At 37.6% G+C, this 20,183-nt stretch overlaps 1 protein-coding gene across 1 annotated transcript in view; it reads left to right on the forward strand.

The window, feature by feature from the left end:
- Positions 1-11,422, forward strand: part of OLFM3 (olfactomedin 3) — a 49,441-nt gene extending 38,019 nt beyond the window's left edge. Inside the window, exons 3-6 of the mRNA XM_041483140.1 lie at positions 1,491-1,646; positions 4,719-4,938; positions 8,628-8,734; positions 10,076-11,422. Coding sequence (XP_041339074.1) covers positions 1,491-1,646; positions 4,719-4,938; positions 8,628-8,734; positions 10,076-10,753 — 1,161 coding nt within the window. The 3' untranslated portion in view covers positions 10,754-11,422. The remainder of the gene's footprint in view (positions 1-1,490; positions 1,647-4,718; positions 4,939-8,627; positions 8,735-10,075) is intronic.
- Positions 11,423-20,183: the final 8,761 nt, after the last annotated feature.

Consider the following 20,183-nt stretch of genomic DNA (forward strand, 5'->3'; position numbering starts at 1 on the left):
GGCCACAGAGGGAAAAGGAGCTGCCGCCCTTCATGCTGTCTGTTTACTTAAGAAAGGAACACTCTAGTCTTGGCTCCAGCATATTCCCCGAATACTCAAATATTACTAAAATAGCCCTTTATTTTGAGGTGAGGGCTGGAGGGGTATGATAAGATCACAACAGAGTTTTTGAGCTGTCACAGAACCTAAATCACCAGCCTCTCAAAGCTATTTTCTTATGATTAGGACTGTGGCAATCATGGATGTGTAATGGATATCCATTACATATCCATTACATATAAAGGAGGTATTACTACTTCCCTGAGTCCATACAGTCCTTTAATTAGAGCCTCTATGTGAATGTTTCTTTTGCCAAATGGAAATTCTCAAAGTTCTTCCAGCACCCAAAGGACTTTATTTGCCTGCTTACAACAATTAGATAGCAAAAAAAAAAAAAAGCCTCTGCTTTTTTTATTAAAAGTCCTTTTTCAGAACTGTTAATAGCAACTGTACAATCAGTAATATATACTATTTTTAAGAGTCGTTTCTAAATCCATACATTCTGTAGATCATAATGAGTTAGTTCCAAACATGAATATCCCTTGAAATATTGCATTTCCTTGCAAACTACAGAGTACTGCTGGGTTTGTCTTTCCTTAGGAAGGTACAATATGTCTTGTTTGAACCAAAACTTCAATAAGTGCCAAATACATTTACAACAGTCTAGTTTTCTCATGTTTTAGGAAAACAAAACACTTGATGAAATAGAATAACTACTATTGCTTTCATAACAGAAACTTTTAAAAGTATGTGTAATTTACTCTGGATGACAGTTACTATTGCATCACTGTGGTAAATGTCCTCACAATAGCTACAAAGTCACTTATCTATAAAAGTTACCTAAGCATTCACTACTTTTCATCTGAAAAAAAAAAAAAAAATTGGTTTTCTACCAGTGAGGCAATTGGATAAAATTTCTAATTTAATTTTAACCAAATTATGGGAAAATACTTCTGTAATGATTAACACAGTCCAGCTTATCTCTGGGTAGTCTTATGAATGCCTTATATTGAGTGATTCTATAGATGCTTACTAACAAGGAAAATCCTGCTCCTCATACTGACCAAAATCTCCAAATTTCAGTCCTGTCCCTCCCAAAGTGCCTGGAAGGAAATATATGCTATATGAGCACCTTCTGAACCACAGTCACATCTACTGCAGGTCTCAAAGCAGACTCTATTGCATCACAGCCTTTCCTGAGCCCAAGGAAAATGATGCTTAAAGACTTTATCTCGCTCTTTATCTCTAAGTAGTCCAAACAATTTTTGGCTTCAAGGCCTTGCCCTCTTCCCCACTATTTGTACCATCATGCAGTTACAGAAAGTAGAGCTGTACTGTGGTAGAAATGACTCACAGTGAATTGACAGAAGTGCATTTCATTGTCTGACATTTAACCAGTGAAAAAAACAAAGCAATGAAAAGTGCATTTAGAGAGTGTTCTTCTTTAACAGGTTCAGAATATGTCCCAATCTATTGAAGTTTTAAATCTACGGACTCAGAGGGATTTCCAGTATGTTTTAAAAATGGAAACACAAATGAAAGGGCTGAAGGCCAAGTTCCGGCAGATTGAAGATGATCGGAAGACATTAATGACAAAGCACTTTCAGGTAGGTCCAGTTTTTACAGTAACTCCCAAGCTGCTGGAAACAACGTACTCAGTGGCAATGCATGGCCTGCTAGGGTCTCAGCTGGAAATGCTCCTACAAGGATGCCATTTAAAAGAAAAGCATAATAAATCTTCCTTTATGATGATAATCTTTTGCTCTGTTCAATGTAATTGTAATAGGGAGGAATTATTAAGTCATTAGACAAATGTCACTACAAACAGATTCCTGTTCTTCCTGTATCAATGTGCTTGTATACTGAGAAATTTGTATTCTTTCAAGCTCCAATGCTAAAGGGGGAGATCCAGTGGAATTAACAGCAAACAAGTGAAGTTCTGTGCTCATAGTGTTCCATGACATTTACTGCAGTTGAAGGGAAGAAAGGCTATAATAAATCAGTTTATTGTCATTTTTATCCAGTACAATTAAGATCTAATTTTGTGTCTGAAGATCTGCTGTTTTGAGTTTGGGATGGGGTGGAGGGCAATCACTCCCAGTCATGTTTGTGTGATTAAAAAAAAGACTTCCACTGAATCTTAATGACAACAAAAACTACAAGGCAGTCCTTTTGTGAGGAAGAAGGATTGCAGATATTACTAATAACCATTGTGTATTCTGAAAAAGCTACCTGAAGTACTCTTCAGAAGAAAAATATTTCAAGAGTATATTTAAATTCCTTAAATATAGTCTGATAAATTGATCTTTCGAGACTGTGAGACCACAAAAAAGGTGCTAGAAAATACATTCTGAGGATTACATTATGTTAAGCAAATATATATTTTTTGAAGTGCTTCTGAAAGTTCACATAAAATGAACCCAATATTCCAATTGGTGCTAAAGTTAGATACCTAAATAATTACATAGCCAAGAGGGCTAGGGTTTTTTTTCAGAGCTACTGAATATTGAGTGGGTCTTAATAACATCAGGAATTAAGTACACTAATGATCTGACTACCAAGCTTTAGAAATTATATCATTGTTCTTACTTTACAGCTGTTTGAGCACATTCTTCCAGATTTTTAATTAATAGAAAATATCTCCACCTTTTTTTCCCTTTTATCACTGCTTGCTACAATAACAATACATTTTCATAATTCCATTATATATCCTTTATTCTAATTTCAGTTTTCCTTGGGAATAAAATACCAAAATTTGAATGTCTGATACACAATATCAGAGGTAGAAAAATACTCCAGTGCTCTAGCCTTTTAAATATTCAATATTTCTATTGGCCAGTCATTTACCTTCAGTTTGACAGTTTGCCAGGAGTATAAAACAGAGTTCCAGCCAATCCAATTACAAAATAATTTTAAAAGTCAAAATAATACAATAAGTTGTTCTGAAATTTAGTCTACTCAAATTCCAATGCTTTATCTTTCCTGAGACAAAGAAATCATGTTGGATATAACATAACCTTTCATATCAACTGCCACAAAGTGCCAGAACACATCTACCAACTATCTGTGCTGCAACAGAAATTAGTTCTTGTACCACTCATTGCAGCAACAAGCTCTGGAGTGTCAGCAGAAGCCAATTTTTAAAACGTATTTATCATGAAAACATGAGATTCAACTTTATATGATTTACTGAAGTGAGATATTCTAAATCTGTGTATTCATGCTGACCAGAACCAAGGAGTACAAATTTGGTCCAGATCACACTTAAGCATATACTCAGTCTATACTTCACTTTATGCCAGGCAGGAGGTACCTGATTGCCACAAAAAGTTACAGCAAGTTTGCTCAAATATGATACATCATGTGGGATAAATCCTACCAGGAATATATTACCTTCACTAATTCAAACAGATTTTATCTTCCTGAGTTGGCCATTCACTGTCCCACAGAACTGAAGTCTAAGTTCATAATTTCAAAATGAAGTAACAAAAACTATGGTTTCTGGAACTATTCTTTCTCTGTCACAAAGCCTACTTCCCTTGTCATCAAGGAAAAAATTACTATTCATTTTAGCAGGCATAAAGTAGGTTTAGGTTAAGATTTTATTAAAAACAGCCAAATAAAAATAGTTTTAACTGTAAACAAAAGGACTTCATTTCTTTGTGCCCATTTTGGTAACTGCTGCCATAATGTAATTGGAAGACCCCTTGGGAACAGAATCAACACAAGTAATACTCTGAAATCCATATATAATACAGCTGCCACATTTCAGTAAAGCAAAATCTTTTGACTATAAGGATTCTTTGAGGTTTTCTACACAATAGTAACAAAAAACAACTTCAAGCAATTGGTTTAAATTTAGTAAAGCTTCTATTATTAGTACTTTTAAAAAGAATAATTAAGAAATGAGAGATGGGCAACCAATATATGCTACAGATTAAGACAAATTCTCAAAGCATGAGTCCCAAAAAATTTTGAGAAAAGGGAAGTCTGGGATTTCAAGACGGAGCCTTATTTTCTTCAGTCAGTGTTTAAGAATATGATTGGCAATGCAACAACAACTGCACGTGGCAAAAATACTATTGGTGATATTCCAGAAGAGATGTCAACTGAGCAAGTTCAAAAGCATTTAGTGATGCAGCTAGCTGACAAGTACAAACCACAGTTAAGAACCATGGATTTTTACTTCAGAAAAAAAAGTTTTCTATCACTGTGGCTGGAAAAGAAATAAACACTTTTCAACAGACATTGAGAAAAACAAAGAATTTAGTACTTGTAGCGAATGAAGTAGAGATTACCAGCTCATCAACGCTGTATGACAGCTCTGTAAACCAGGTATGATCTTGAACACTACTGTGAGTTCAGACCCGTTCTTCTTCTGATGAAAGACACTTAGGGGTGGTTTATATCCCCTAGATGGAAAGTCAGTGGGTTTGGTTCAGATAATTTGAAGATAGCTCTTTACTTTCAATAGAAAGACTACTCTCTCATGCATCTCCTGCTTACTACCATTAAGTCTGAAGTGTCTGAGACTTTCACAGTAGACTAATAATAGATTTGTAACTAAAATAATTATTTTCAAGTTGTTTTAATAATCAGGCATAAATATTACATTAAAGAAAATTAGGGGATTGAACTCCTTTAAACATCTTTAATGCACATATGATTGCCTTTAACAGGAGTTGAAAGAAAAGATGGATGAGCTCCTGCCACTGATCCCAGTTCTGGAACAATACAAAACTGATGCCAAGTTGATCACACAGTTCAAGGAGGAAATTAGGAATCTGTCTTCTGTGCTCACTGGGATTCAGGAAGAAATTGGTGCTTATGACTATGAAGAACTACACCAGCGTGTAGTCAATTTAGAAACCAGGCTTCGTGACTGCATGAAAAAGCTCAGTAAGTTAACAAGTTCACGGCAAATTTGGTCCCTTGGCTGTGCATTTTTAGCCGTCTCTCTTTAGAAAGATTAAGGTTTGGGGGGAGGGGGAATTTGTTTGTTTCTTTGATGAAAGACTGCATTATATTCTGATCTATGCTACTCTAATAAAAGACAAAAGTAACTCAACCCAAGGTCAGTTATATCATTCTAAGTACATGACATGATGTAATGCCTTACTGTATACAGGTGGTATTAGATGAAAAATTATAACACATAGCAAATTCAAAATCTGAGGTTTAAACCATTTGGAGAGTTACAAATATTCTTTCAAAAAAGCTTAGACAGACACTGCTACTAGAGTAATCTTTGGGCTGTCAATATGAAAAAAAAAAACCAGTGAAAAGTAGAATGGAATCAGTTTTGAGATGTCCACATCATAACCCTGGCACCTTGCTGTATCACCTGAGAGGCCACTCTGACTGTAATGTCTTTAGCTTGTACCATTAGTGTCAAGGATATCTCCCATTCTCCAATTAGCATTACAATCTAACCAAACTTCACATCTAACTTAAGAGAGCCCAAAGCATGATTTCTGCAGGATGCACAGCAGCAATCCATTGCTACTGCTGCACCAGGTTTACCTCAGGCCACATCCACCTTGGCTGCTCCCATGCTGCCTTTAGAAGTCAAACGTTGAGCATTTTTGAAAATCAGCACTAGCTCAGTACCAGCTACTAAAACTAAGAGACTGAAGGATCAATATCAAGTGTCAGCCTCAGCTTCTATCAGGGATAGGTAACCTGCTTTACAAACACAATGCAGTCTTCCCTCTCCCAGTCTGTCCATGCATTTGGAGATTTCTGAATGGATCACTATTGTAACCTGGATACCTAAGCAAACAATCCAGCCCCGTTATGAAAAATAAACACTTTACAATTTACCTAACACTAAACAATTTACTTAACACTAAACATGAATAAACTTGAAATTCCAAGGTTTAGGCTTGAGACACTGATTAGTGTCTCAGTTATCAAGTGTGGGATGTTTACTTTCAAATGCTACCCAGGACATTAAATATCTTCTTAACTGGATAAGCAGAGACTCCTTATTTTTGTGACACAGTAGAATGAGAAAAATCTAGGTTAAGTTAGCCTCTTAAATAATTTATTCCTTTATTTTATTCTGGAAATAGCACAGTGGTGATGTGCTAAAACACATGAAAGACTTCTTCAAACAGAAATTTCTTATGATACTATTTTCCCCTCAGTACACACACAAAATAGCACATTACTGCACTGACAGAAGGCAGTCAGGAGAAAACAGCTGTGTTGCAATACTGCAGCAAGCAAGAAAATTCTTGTGAATAAACAGTATTTTCTGATAGTGAGTGTTCCAGTAAGTTATTAGATACCAAAAATCATCAGTTTAACAAGTATCTTGTTTTTCTTTGCTTTTACAGCACCTTGTAACAACAGTTAGTGAAGCAGTGAGTGCGAGATATATTTTGTACAATGGAATTACTAGGTGTATTGACATCCTATCTATCCTGAATTCCTGCAACGCATTCTAATCTCTTGATGTACCTAATGAAAAAAAAACCATTAAAATTATGTACATTAGCAGTGGAGAGAAAGTTTTTGTGTAAAATAAATTATTAAGCATAGCCATTAACAAAAGGGAGTGGACCTTCTCAAGATGTAACAGATTCATTCATCCTTATTGGCATTATTCCCTGGTCTTAGACGCTTAAATGACATTTATGGTACCCTACTAATGGACTGGCTGTTTTTCTGGCCTATCCCTGTGTGCCTTTTGAAGTACAAGCAGCCTCAGTTTGGCTTCCTGTAACTGCTGAGAGCTGGGACTGGGTGCTCAGATCAGAGAGCATGAGGGGAAAGCAGCTTTCATGCCAACACCTGCTTTGTGGCCACACTGGCCATGCTGGAGATGACCCAGCTGTGCCTGTCCATGCCAGCCTGGCAGCCAGAAGCCAATGGCCCCAGTGTGCCACAGGATCTGGCTTGAATCTTCACAGATTTTGTTGCATTTCACAATACAATTTTCTAATCAGTGTATGCAATAGCTATTCTCTATTCTTCTCCCCAGCAGGTGTTTTTCAGCAGTATAATGCATTATTTATATTGTCCTGGCCACTTAAAAGGGTTCTTCCATCTGCACTGGCAACACTTTCAACACTCATTGCAGTACAGTAAGCAGTTCTCTTACTCTCACTGAGATTTAATGATTACCACAACAGTTGTGATGACTGAATTTTGCTCCTTCTCTTTGGAATAAGAGAAAATTCAAGATGAAGCTGCTGGGAAATTAGTTGACAAAACTTTTAAAGGGTGCATGCAGCTAAACACATAGAAATAGGGTTCATGTGATTACACACACCCCAAATTCACATGTAATTATGCATGTATGGATCCTTTGCTGATAGTCCTGTAAGTCATGGGTATTTATAAGAGAAGGCAGGTTGCACAGTATGCTTGGAACCCTCCAATTCTTGTCAGGACATGTTTATGGAATAAAACTTCTGTGGGTAGCATTCACAGAAGCCAATACTCTGACATATAATTAGAGTAGATACAGATCAGATTAAGATCTAGGTGCATCTGATTATAATGTAGACTGAATAATATTTTACAGTAACAATTTTTAAAAAAATTCAAAAGTAGAATATTCTATGTATCCAAAGAAGTTCTGTTACATCAGCGGCAGAGGAGCTATTACTGCAGGCATGAGACTATTGATTGCAGTGGTACTTCTACTTCCAAAGCATCCTTCCCTTTGGGATTTGAAGAACTTTACAAATATCATTTAGTATAAAACTGGGTAATAGAGATTTAGATTCTTATCCCTATTTTGTAGATGAAGGAACAAGCAGCCCAAAAGTATAAATGGATTTTCCAAAGATTACACAGCAAATCATGGCACTTATGCAGCAAAATCCAGGGACTTCCTCTCAGCAAACTCTAATAACTATATTATAGTGCTTCCTGGATTCATATTATGCAGGAAAATAGACATACATTCATTAAGAACTAATTCTTCATTCACTGATTTTAGTATGTCATGACAAATTGGACCATAAGCAGAAAAGTGCAAGCAGTAAAACACTTGGAATGCATTTGTGCAAGTGCCAAAAAAAACCTCACTTCATTTTCCCTTATTTATTACCAAAAATAAAACCACCCATAATAACGCTGCTTATGAACACTTCAAGAGAATGTTGTGGTTTTATTTCCCTCGCTAGTCCTTCTATAAATTATACACTCAGTTGCTCTATATGGCAGCTACCAATATCCAGTCACATCACAGAGAATGGGACTATCCACCCATTTCTAGCTATTCCAGAACAGCTCCTCTCCAGCTGCACTATCACAGCCTCCTCCTGATACTTGCTCACTTTAGAGCTTTCCAGACACATTCTGCCTCATGTACTTTCACAGCCTGAAAAGACCATAACTGTGCTTCAAAAGATGTAAATACAAAAATATATATCAATAAAATTTTATGTGTATATTTTTGCATATTTATATTACTCTTCAATACGGCAAAGTTCCTCCTGTGAAGGTGACAATCAAGCTTCAACATAAGCCTGAATCCCCTGGAGTAGTTTGTATGTTGTTTGGAGCATTTAGTCTTGTGTTCTGACATCAAGAAGAGTTGTGCATTAATGCATTTGTTTTTTTCATTTCAGCATGTGGCAAACTGATGAAAATCACAGGCCCCATTACAGTGAAGATATCTGGAACCCGATTTGGAGCCTGGATGACAGATCCATTGGCATCAGAGAAAAATAACAGAGTATGTTAAGGCATTATCTTTGTGTCCTGGAGTCTTACTTGCTTTTTTAAAATCTTTTAAAAGATATTTTCCCCGAGGAAGTTACATTCCTGAGCATGTTTTTCTATTTCAGTCATTTTCACACTCAAACATCTCCAGAGAAAAAGCAACAGTATTTTTGGAAAAATATCAAAAGGAAAAAATTATCTAAGCACTTTCGTGCCATTTAATTCAACTTTTTTAGGGTTGACAATCATCTATCACAACTGACAACCCCATTTTTTTTTTTATTTCCTAACGTATTTAATTGTGCTTAGGTCTTTTAAAAACCAGAGTAATCTACAACAAACATCAACATTTTTACCCATGAACACAACCCATAATGCAGCACAGTTAAAATTGGCAGGATTAGGCCCCATGTAGGCTCTAGTCAGATCATTTGCTCCATCATATCCAAGCTATGTTATTGTTTTGTTATTTGGATCTCCATTAGGATCTCAAATTTCAAATAGTTTTGAGAAGATGCTCTCTTCATCAAAGAGCTTTGGAAGTCAAAACAATAGGTTTCATTTGTAGGAAACCCACAAGATTAATTTTTGAATACTGAAAAAACTAAAGACAACAGAAAAAGCAACAGAAAAGTGACAAAAGATAAAGATTTGTGTGCAGCTCTCCTCTGCCCATTGTGTCCACGCAGGTTTGCTACTGATTCCAGAAATCCCAGTTACCTTTAGGAGAGCAACAAACTCTGAGAAACTAAAAGGAGAAAAAGCAAATTGCATGAAGGAAAAAAATGGGGGAATGGAAGCTGCATAAAGAACATTAAAAAGAAGTAACAATTATTTTTTAAGGGGAAAAAATGGCTTTGAAACCCTAGTGGTTTCATTACTATTGTTTTTGTTTCCTTTACTAAGAAAAGACTTTTTTTCTTTGAATAGAGAATCAGCCGAAAAAAATTTAACCACATTTATTCCTAAGTATAAATTCAAGTTTATCTCACATTCCATTTCCCATCTCTGTCTCTTAGATTATTAGTCTCTAGAAATACCTTTAAGCAAGCACAATATAGCAGAGGCCCAAGCACTGAATAATCCAGTATTAAATTTCTCTGAAAATGCAGACACTGTAGTTAGTAACAGTTGTGTCAAGAGTTCACCTGTACAGGAAAGTTTGATTCAGAAATCCACGAGTTCCTCCTGCTTTTGTGACAGGAATGTGGGTAATGTTGCACTTTCATAGCCTGCTGCACAACTAAAACTTGCTTTCCTTTTTTTTCTGCAAGGTCTCCATCATGCCATATCATGATCACATACCACACACTTTGTTTGAGATGGTCACTCCCAATCTTTGTTTCCTTTCCAGGTCTGGTACATGGATAGTTACACTAACAATAAAATTGTCCGTGAATACAAATCAATCGCAGACTTCGTCAGTGGGGCCGAATCAAGGACATACAACCTTCCATTCAAATGGGCAGGAACCAACCACGTTGTCTACAATGGCTCCCTCTATTTCAACAAGTACCAGAGCAACATCATCATCAAGTACAGCTTCGACACGGGGCGGGTGCTGGCGCAGCGTAGCCTGGAGTACGCTGGCTTCCACAATGTCTACCCTTACACTTGGGGTGGCTTCTCCGATATCGACCTGATGGCGGATGAAATTGGGCTGTGGGCTGTGTATGCCACCAACCAGAATGCAGGCAACATTGTCATCAGCCAGCTGAACCAGGATACGCTGGAGGTGCTGAAGAGCTGGAGCACGGGCTACCCTAAGAGAAGTGCTGGAGAATCTTTCATGATCTGTGGCACCTTGTATGTCACTAACTCGCACTTAACGGGAGCCAAGGTCTACTATTCCTACTCCACAAAAACCTCCACTTATGAGTACACAGACATTCCTTTCCATAATCAGTATTTTCATATATCCATGCTTGACTACAATGCAAGAGATAGAGCTCTCTATGCCTGGAATAATGGACATCAAGTCCTGTTTAATGTCACACTTTTCCACATCATTAAAACTGAGGATGACACATAATTTTATTTCCCTTACCCCTCCCTCCCTCAAAGCAGTCTCATTTGTGATTAACTCTAAAAGCATCCATTTCTCTCAGTTCCTTTTAATTTACATTTCTTTCTTCATTAAACAAAAGCAACATTTTCTTCTATGTAATGCATCTCAAATATGGCTGAACCTGTCAAAAATGATCTGTCAGAAATAAAAAGCATCTTAACTCATGATTCTGCAAGGTCTGTCAAGACCTTGTCTTGAAAAGCACTAAAGAGGATTTAAATGGCTAAAGAGAGTTTTTAAAAGATTATGATCTGCCTTATTTTAGAGTCAGAGACTAATGGTGGCTTAAATGCATGAATGTCTTTTTTTACCTCATTTTTTGTTTTAATATATTGCTTAACTTCAGGAAATATTTCAGTAGTGTCAGACACATATTGCACATTGTATTTTTTTATTTATTCAGAAAAAAAAATTAGTAGGAACTTAATTTTCTTAGACAAAACATATGATTCATTTTGCCATCATCCAATTTCAGATGTGGTGCTGTACAGTATGTTTTTAAATCTCTTGCAAACATTTTATCAACAGTATGTATTTCTACCATTGTAACCACCATTGTGCAATTGTATCTCTTCACTTATGTGAAAGTAAACTAAGACTATTTTTTATAAAATATATTGAAGCTTAATTGCAGTTCTGGCTATGAGTCAATTGAAAGTGGTAAAAATCTGATAGAAAGTTGTTATTTCTGAGAAAGACCAGTAGCTTCTCAGATGCATGATTTCTATTTTCAGCTTTGCTTCCTAGATCCCCTCTTCTCCCGCAGTGCTTAGTGGCATATTTGCAATTTTGAAGCTTCATACTAGTTCCAGCTTCACAATTGTTTGCTCTGCCCAGTTTTTATCTCCTGCTCCTGGCTTCTCTCTCTCTCTTAGTCTTTTTCTCCTACTTTCTTCCCTTCCACCACTTGACTGCCCTTGTTTATGCTTATCCCTGCTGTGCATTTTACAAGCCAGAAGCTGGAAGGAGCTGGTGCCCACCAGATGAGAGTGGGAGTGCATCCCATGTTTGTGCTGCTCTGGGGCACTGAGGAGCAGTGGTACGAACAGAGATGCTCTCCATCTGCCTGTCTTCTTATTCATAATAGGAGAACATTAATCTGTTGACAAAACTCCTCTCTGGGATGACAGTAACCACAGAAAACACAACAGGGAAGGTGCAAAGCCCAGATGATCAGTGTGGCCCCTGGTATTCCCCAAAATTCTTGTTAGGGAACAACACTGAGGCCAAGCTCTTGCCAAGAGGTTTGGGGCTTGCTGGCAGTAGAATTGCTACACCCAAACTGATGCCTTCAGGAAACAAATTTTTCTGAAAACTGTGTGGGTTGCTGTACTATCTCATTAGAAACTGAGGGGCAGGGAGAGGTGTGCATAGTTGAGAAAAAATGGAACAGGGCACTGTGTATCTCTTCTGGCAAAAATAGAAATTAACATTAAGCACTAGTAATCAAACTTTTTTAATAGCTGGGCTCTAACATAATGGTAGAAGACAGGTATCTGAAAAAAATCAGTGAAAGCTGTGTTCCTCACACTGAGCTTCTATTTTTATATCCTTTGAAATTGAAAAGCCAGATTTTTTTTTTTTTTTTTTTTTGCTGGTTCTTCTAATGTACCAGCTGAGTTCACATAAAGTCTCATTAATGGTTTTCATTCTTATAAATATGTGTGTCTATATATGTTCACAAGTATGCTTTATAATACAAGCCCATGTGAAGCTGTACAGATTGCCTTATTTTTCATACCAGTTGCAAAACAAAAAATGCTAATAAGTTTTCAAAAACTGATAAAGGAGGCAAAAAAACCTGAAAAACAAACAACTAATTACATTACAACATGACCAGAGAAAAGTTACTTTCTCGCTTCCATCTCCCCTCGCCCGTCTAGATCAAATAGTAGCTATTATCCCATGCAATCAGTTACACAGAATTTGGACAAACTCAGTTCAGCTAAATAGACAAATTAATCACTTCCCTCCTGTAACCAACTTTCCTGTATTGACAATGAAACCTCCTCTGTGACATGTGAAAATGTATATGACTGTTCATTAAAAAAGGTATTTTATGTTATACAGGGATGTTTTATGAAAATGGAGTATGTTCAGATTTTTATCAAAAGCCATAAAAACCCCCAACCTTTTCCCTGTAATTTCAACAAAATAGAAGTTTTTTTAACCAGTATAGCATTTGTAAAAACATTAGTCATTAAATTGAGAAATTAAACTTTCTACTCTGTCATCATAAACTTGAAGAATAGTCACAATCACTGAAAACAATGATTACTACCATATTTCTTTATAAGAATTTCATACTGTGTAATTAGCATACATACAGGTTGATAACAGTTCTTACACTAAGATTACTCTCACCTGATTTCAATACCATTTACAAGGTAATACACCTGTTAGTGAAAGGAAAGAAAGAAACACTACTACAGGGTGCTAGAGATGGATGGAAAAGAGGGCTAGGAAAAGCACCTTTGTAAAGTGGTTTGTTGAACCAAGATAAATCCTGTCCTTCTAAATTAGTAACAACAGGTTGGATTCCAATATTTAAACATGAAATAACAGCTTCCATACAATCAACACAAAACATGGTGAGACATTATCAAGTAACACTGCTTTCTGCTAAGGAACACTTGTTTTTCTGTGAATGTGTTGATCACCTGGTCTTTTCAAAATTGTAAATACCAAAGTAACATTCCCATAAGGCTGAAAGCACCATGCCTCAATATAAGCAGATTTCTGTTACAAGCTTTGCCTTCACAACTGGGCAGCACAAGCAGAAAATCTTCATAATGTAGAAGCAATCTACAAGTTTTACAGGTGAAGCATATGCTTTTTATTATGAGAATTATGATAATGGGATACCAGTAGTATGTAGGGGAAAAAAACATCTCCCTAAACATGAGGAATTTAATTGTAAAGTCTGTTTCAGTATCTTAATGACCTCCTGTTTCAAGGAATAAACACAAAAAAGGACCATGTCACTCCTCCACCCAAAACAGGATACCTAAATTTCACCAAGCTGTGCTGGCAGCAGAGGGGAATGCAGACAACCCCAAATCTACTGCAGGAACACAAGTCTGCCAATCCTGCAGGCATCCTGGCCTGAAGGAGCCTAAGGAACATGAACGATGCACACCACAAAGGCCATAGCACTCTCCCTGGAATGGACTGACTACTCCCCAGGACAAAATGGGCAGAACAAACCTTCCCAGAGAAAGCTTCCTGCACAGTAATAATCTTCTGTAGTTCCTTCTGGCAATTTGTGCCAGCTGGTAGCTTCCAAGTCTGTTGTTACTCACAAAGGCTGTGCAGCGTGCCCTGGCTGTCACAGCGTGCCAAGCAGAGCCCTGGAAGGGTGATGTGGAGCCTCCCCAGCACTGTAATCACTGCTAGCAAAAGATGGGATTCAATTTGAAAATTTAAAAGAAAATGGCTGAGTAAGATGGAATGATACAAGGTTTTAATCACAGATTGCTTATATCTAAGAATCCTCCTTTTCAGACAAGCCCAGGGGCACTAGCTGTCACTCAGCCCAGCAGGCTGGATCCACAGCAAAGGCTGTTTGTTTCAAAGCACAGCCTAAACAAACCTGTTACCTGGTAATTTGTCATAATCAATTGCTTAGAAAATGCCAGAGTAGAGATGAACAACCATTCACAGCAAATTACTCATCCAGTAAATTGTATCCTGCTCCAGTTCAAGAATTGCCAGGGAACAGTCTTGATACATACTGATGTTTGTGCCAATGAAAATATTTTTTGGAAATCATTTGAATAAGCACCTCTTCCTGTAAATCACCCGAGCATTCCCTGCTGTGCATCTTATATCCTTGACATGCAGAAGGCAATGCTAAGCATTTGGGCATCTTTTCCACAAAAGGCAAATGAGGGCTGCAGCTGCAGATCTGTGGGGCAGAGCTGCATCACAGCCTGCTGTGCTGACAAGATCCCCACACCACTAATTCTCAGGAGAACAACTCCTGCACCACAACAGTGTCACAAATACATCCCACCAGAAGCTCACACCCAAAGGAACTCAAGCATGCAAACTACCTTCCACAGACCATAAAGCCAAATCCTGAAACTCACTTCCCCACCAAGAACAGAGACCACCTTACTTCCAGAACTGAAAGCAAAGCCTGTTTTCTAAGCTAAACTTTCCTCAGTAATTCTCCAAACACATGATCACATACATGGACATCAACATGCAAGCAAATTAAATTAACTATAAAATAATTCTAGAATTATAAAATAATGGGGGTTTTTTTTCTACAGAAAAGACCATTTAGATTATGCAAAGATCATTTTTCTGAGCATTTCTGCATTCACTTAATGGGAAACTGAGGAAAGACAGTTACCCAGCACCAAGCTGTGGAAATTATACAAAAAAAAATGACTGCTTTGTATAGTATGGCTTTTTCCTGGCCCTAGAAAACAGAGAGTCTATATTGATGCAGTAGTTATGACCACAGATTCACTAAACTGTGGTGTGCAGTTTTCTCAAAACTGCAAACACATCATCCGCCTGAATGTTCTGGTATTATGATTAATTACCATTCTTATAATCTGTGGAATCCTGTAGACTTCTAGCTGTGGTCAATCAGTATATTTAGTAAGCATTTCAAGATAATTTCTACAGTGCTACATCTCTCTCTTTTTCCTCAGAAGCCTCTGACACATGTAGCACACATTGTCTCAGGTCATGAGGCTCACCAACACAAGGGATACATCTTTTCTGCAGCTCTCATTACTCAGGAGGGATGATTCATAAATATGGATATTGACCCCTTATATCAAAACTCTGTTTCCTCCAATACCATCCTCTAGAGGAAATCCTCACTCTTAAAATACAAATCATTTTTATTGATTTAATATGGAGTTGCACCAGCTTTTCATAAAAATGTCTAACCTCTTAAAGACCGAGGATATTTGTCCTTGAAATACAGGCTGAGCAGAAAATTCATATTTTCTTAGAATCAGAAATTTCTACTCAACTTGTACACTTCTTACCAGCTGAGCATCAGCAGAAGAGCCTGTGGACTTTTCCTGTATCTACTGCTTCAGAACATTCAATTAATTACATTGCAGAAACATTTTAGCAGTCCAAGTGAAACAAAGCTTCCTCAGGATTTTGTTTCGAAAAATGGCAGAATTTTAAACACAGCTCACTATAAATGAACACAATATTTAGATCAGCTGCATTCTGGCTCCACCTCTGCATCCACTGTACAGAAGTACCATTTTCCCTAGAAATTGTGTGACTGATATACCATGGCAGCACACGGAAGTATATGAAGACAGATGAAAATGACAGCTAACAGCTCAGATTTGGCATCTCAAAACATAATCTATTTTACTGTGCCTTTTGTGCAGAACTTTGAATTACAATTTACCCAGTTCTTATAGTGAACATAAACAGGAAGAACCCACTGGGCCGGAAATGCCCATTTTTCCCTCACATATTATCAGCCACATGCACAAACCAACCCAGCTTAATGTTTTTTGTATTTTTTCTTCTTTTTTTTTGGTTCTAATCATCTTGATCTTCACTTAAACCTGCTCCAACCCCTCTCATCTTGTAGTATGTTTAATGAATGGCTGTTCAGATAGAACTCAAACTGCACAGAAGATTTATAGTACAGCAAGTTTCATCTGGAGAAGGTATAAAATTATTTTTCCAGTTTAGCTCTAGCTAGCCCATAAAACTGCCTACAAGCAATACTGACTGCATACCATGGATTGCTCTACAGAAATAATTTAAATCAGATTCAAGATAACTTTCATCCCTTTTATTTATTTTAAAGTAAATATTTTGTTTCATATCTGCCATGGCAAGAAATTCATTCAAATTAAATTCATCATTGTCCCCAGCAGGTTTAGACATCCATTTCTTTCTGGATGACAGCCTCAAGGTGGTCAGCAGCACTTCCAACTCCAGGAAAGCAGGCCTCACAGTAATTAAGTGTGCACGCTGTCAAAGGTCCTTACGCCTTTCGAGTTAAGCTCCAGGTGTGTGTCACACCATGCAAACAGGCCATTTATTCAGGCTTCCCTCATCTTGCTAAATTTGGCTTGCTGTCACCTCGAAGGACGTCCCAACTGATGAGGCTCAGGGCTGTCCCTGTCGGTGCAGCATGGGGACAGACAGGTACCCTGGGGAGGTGAAGGGAGCAGGAGAGCCGCGGTTACTCATTACCGCTGCTCTGGCAGTCACTCGTTCCTGGGGAAGAGCACACAGCACATGCCACTCCTGCAGCAGCCACCTCCTCGGGACTGCCAGGTTATTTACAGACACTAATTCACACAGCTTCCATCAGGAAAGACAGGACATTTTATATATATGTCTTTGTTGACGCTGGGCACCTTGGACACAGAAGTGCTCAGCTTAAGCCCAGCAGAGCTTCTTTGGCTCACCAGCATTGGGTGTTAGATTTTCAGTTCTCAAGTCAGCGTATTACTCATTAGCTCGCTTCTGCTGAGACAAATGTGTGTCCAAAGGTTCAGTTCCCACACTCTTACACTGATTTTTTAATGCTTTGCCTGTTTCATTTTTGGTCTAGTAAGGACGCCTGTGTCCATTGGTAAAGTGGCAGGTTAATTCACAGTCACGGTATGCCTGCCACGGGTGAGCCCTTCCAGTAATTTCTGAGGAAGAAAATGTCACTTTATATGGAGTTACTTTGGTCCCTGTATGGAGGAGGAGTCCAAAGGTTGCTCCCACAGCAGGCAGTGTCAGGGATGGGCATTACCTTGGGGACAGAGCTCTGTGCCCAAGGTAATGCCCATCCCTGGGCATCAGACCCACAGCACAGCCCAGCCATGATCAAAAGGAGCAGCAGGTCCCTGCCCAAACACATTTTAGGCTCTTATGTCTCTGGATTAGCTCTTCTCATAGCACAAATCTCATCAAAGTATTTACAAAAGCAGTTCTGCACACCAGGCCAAATGAGGGAGGAAAACATGACAATTTTTATATGCTTTGACACTTATTTGGGAGATTCACCAGCCTCATCCTGGCCCTGTGCCCAGGAATGAATTACACTCTAATACTAAACTGCACTCTTATGGCAAATGCTAAAATGCTGTTATTCTAATAGCAAAGCAATATCATGATAGAGAGCAGAAAAATGACACACAGCAGAGCTCCTAATCTGAAAGACAATAACACTGTAAAATATAACACATTAAAAAAAATTATCCCTATTAGTGTTTCCCAATATACACTCTAGCTTAATAACACTCATAGCTTTTCAACAGAATACACCAAATACCAGCTCAGTTGATTTTATTGGTATTACTGAATAATAATATGCATTACATGACTAGGTAATTATGGAATTGAATATTTATGTACCATCTAAAAATTAATACTTACATCATTCAACAGACTCAAAAAAAATTTAAAATCCTGTAATTATGAGCATGGAACACTGCTCATTTGCCATATTAAATTAGAACAAGAAAATACATTTAAATAGAAATATTTTATGCCACAGTGTAGGATGATATTTCTATTAAAGATAAAAATTAGAAATCAGTGTATACAGTGCATCAAATACATATGGATGAAAGAGCTATATAAATTTCAGTTTTGCGTTTTCCTTTCTAAACCGCACTTAGAAAAAGCACAAAATCAATTTTTCAGATAATACAGACAGATGCAGATGTAAATAAAGACACATGACTGTACCTGGGTTGTACATGATATTTACAACCATGCCTGGGGAGAATATAGCATGTGTGGGCACACACTGACTGAAGAAATAACAGCCAGAAAACAATCCAATATGCAATATAAGAAAACTACTCCCCTGTTAGCCAGACTTCCCAAAATGGAGATATATCTTCTACCTGGAACAAAATTAGTCATGCCTTGCAGAGGCTGCAGCCAGCCAAAGAGACTGGGACAACCACAGCCACCAGCGTGCAGGCAGCTGCCACACCATGCAGTGCAAACAGCAATATATGCATCCTGGGGAAACTGGGAAGCTCTCAGCAGGTAGTCCTGAGAAATCCTAATGTTCCACATAATGGTCACCCAAATAATCAAGGAAGTAATGAAGTCAAGCAGACTGTACAGTGAGAGGCTTTGTAAGAAAACAATCTTAGTCTAAACAGCTTCTAAGTTATTTGCAAAGCTTTGTGCCACTGTCTAGCTAGTCCACTCGGCAGCACAGGCTCAGGAACATTTTGTCCATGATTGCCACCTGGCCACCCAGGAATTAGGAGAGAAAGACTGGGGTGATTTATTAGATTACAGAAATTCTGATAAATAAGCAGATAGCTACAGCAAGTCTAGAAATGCTAATTAGGGTTTTTACAACTTTTTTTCTGATTTGTATTCATTTGGAATGCTTTAGCCCTCTGCTACTAATAGGGATTCCTCTGACCTGCCAAATAACCCATTTTAAATAGCCTACACTTATATATATTGAAATAGAAATTGGCCCCATTGTCATGCCTCAGTGTCTTGTCTGTGTGAACGCATCTATCAATATTAACAACTAAATTATCTTTCACTGACACCACTGGGCCCAGTCCTGTAAAATTTCAGAGCCCTTTTAAAAGGTGTTTCACTAAGTTACAGAAAAGGGCCTTTGGCATTTCAAGTAATTAATTAGAAAACTCTTCAACAAATACTCTTCTGTTTCCCTTCTACATAAACAATGCTGTCTATTAACTTTAAAAGAGGCATTAAGAAACCATATCTGAAAATATTTTTGTACCAATAAGAGCTGAAAGAGAACTGACTGAATTATTTGTGTACCCAGTGATGCTGAGGATGTGTGAATGGTGGGAAGTTTCACCTCCGTTTTGCTTCAGTCAATCCCAAACTATTGGACTCAACAAAGAACCAATACTGGAGTCAATTTTGGAGAAGTGTAATAGTCTGTGAAATAGGAAAGGTCAGATTAGGTAATGCATTATTCAGTATAGATTTACACTCTGACTGTATGAATCTCTGACAGATTTAGATCTAAAGCGTTTATCAGCACTTTTGAGTGCATTCTTCCATTCAGATTTATTAAGACTGAATAAACCCACAGCAATGCTTCAAGAAACATAAAAAGGTCAACATTTAAAAATTGTCCCATCGATTGGGACTTTCCTACCCGTACGGAAATTACTGATCTAGAAAGTCTCATGAAAGTTGTTATGAGTAACCCTTTGTGAGTTTTTGCTTCAAAAAGTCAGATAATGCTAAATAATGGTTACTTTGGGCTGTCTTTTGGCAATATATGTGAGATAACCAGCATTTAATCAATTTTAACAATTGTCATTAACATAAAAATTAGACTGTGAGTATATTGGATAAGTGATTTACTTGTAAATGTTGTAGAATGATTTCTGGTTTTTCCAATGGCTGTTACATACTTGCCAGGAATCAAGAC

Source organism: Pyrgilauda ruficollis, unplaced genomic scaffold (genome assembly GCF_017590135.1).
Source record: "Pyrgilauda ruficollis isolate IOZ18807 unplaced genomic scaffold, ASM1759013v1 scaffold6, whole genome shotgun sequence".
In the NCBI taxonomy this organism is placed as follows: Eukaryota; Metazoa; Chordata; class Aves; order Passeriformes; family Passeridae; genus Pyrgilauda; species Pyrgilauda ruficollis.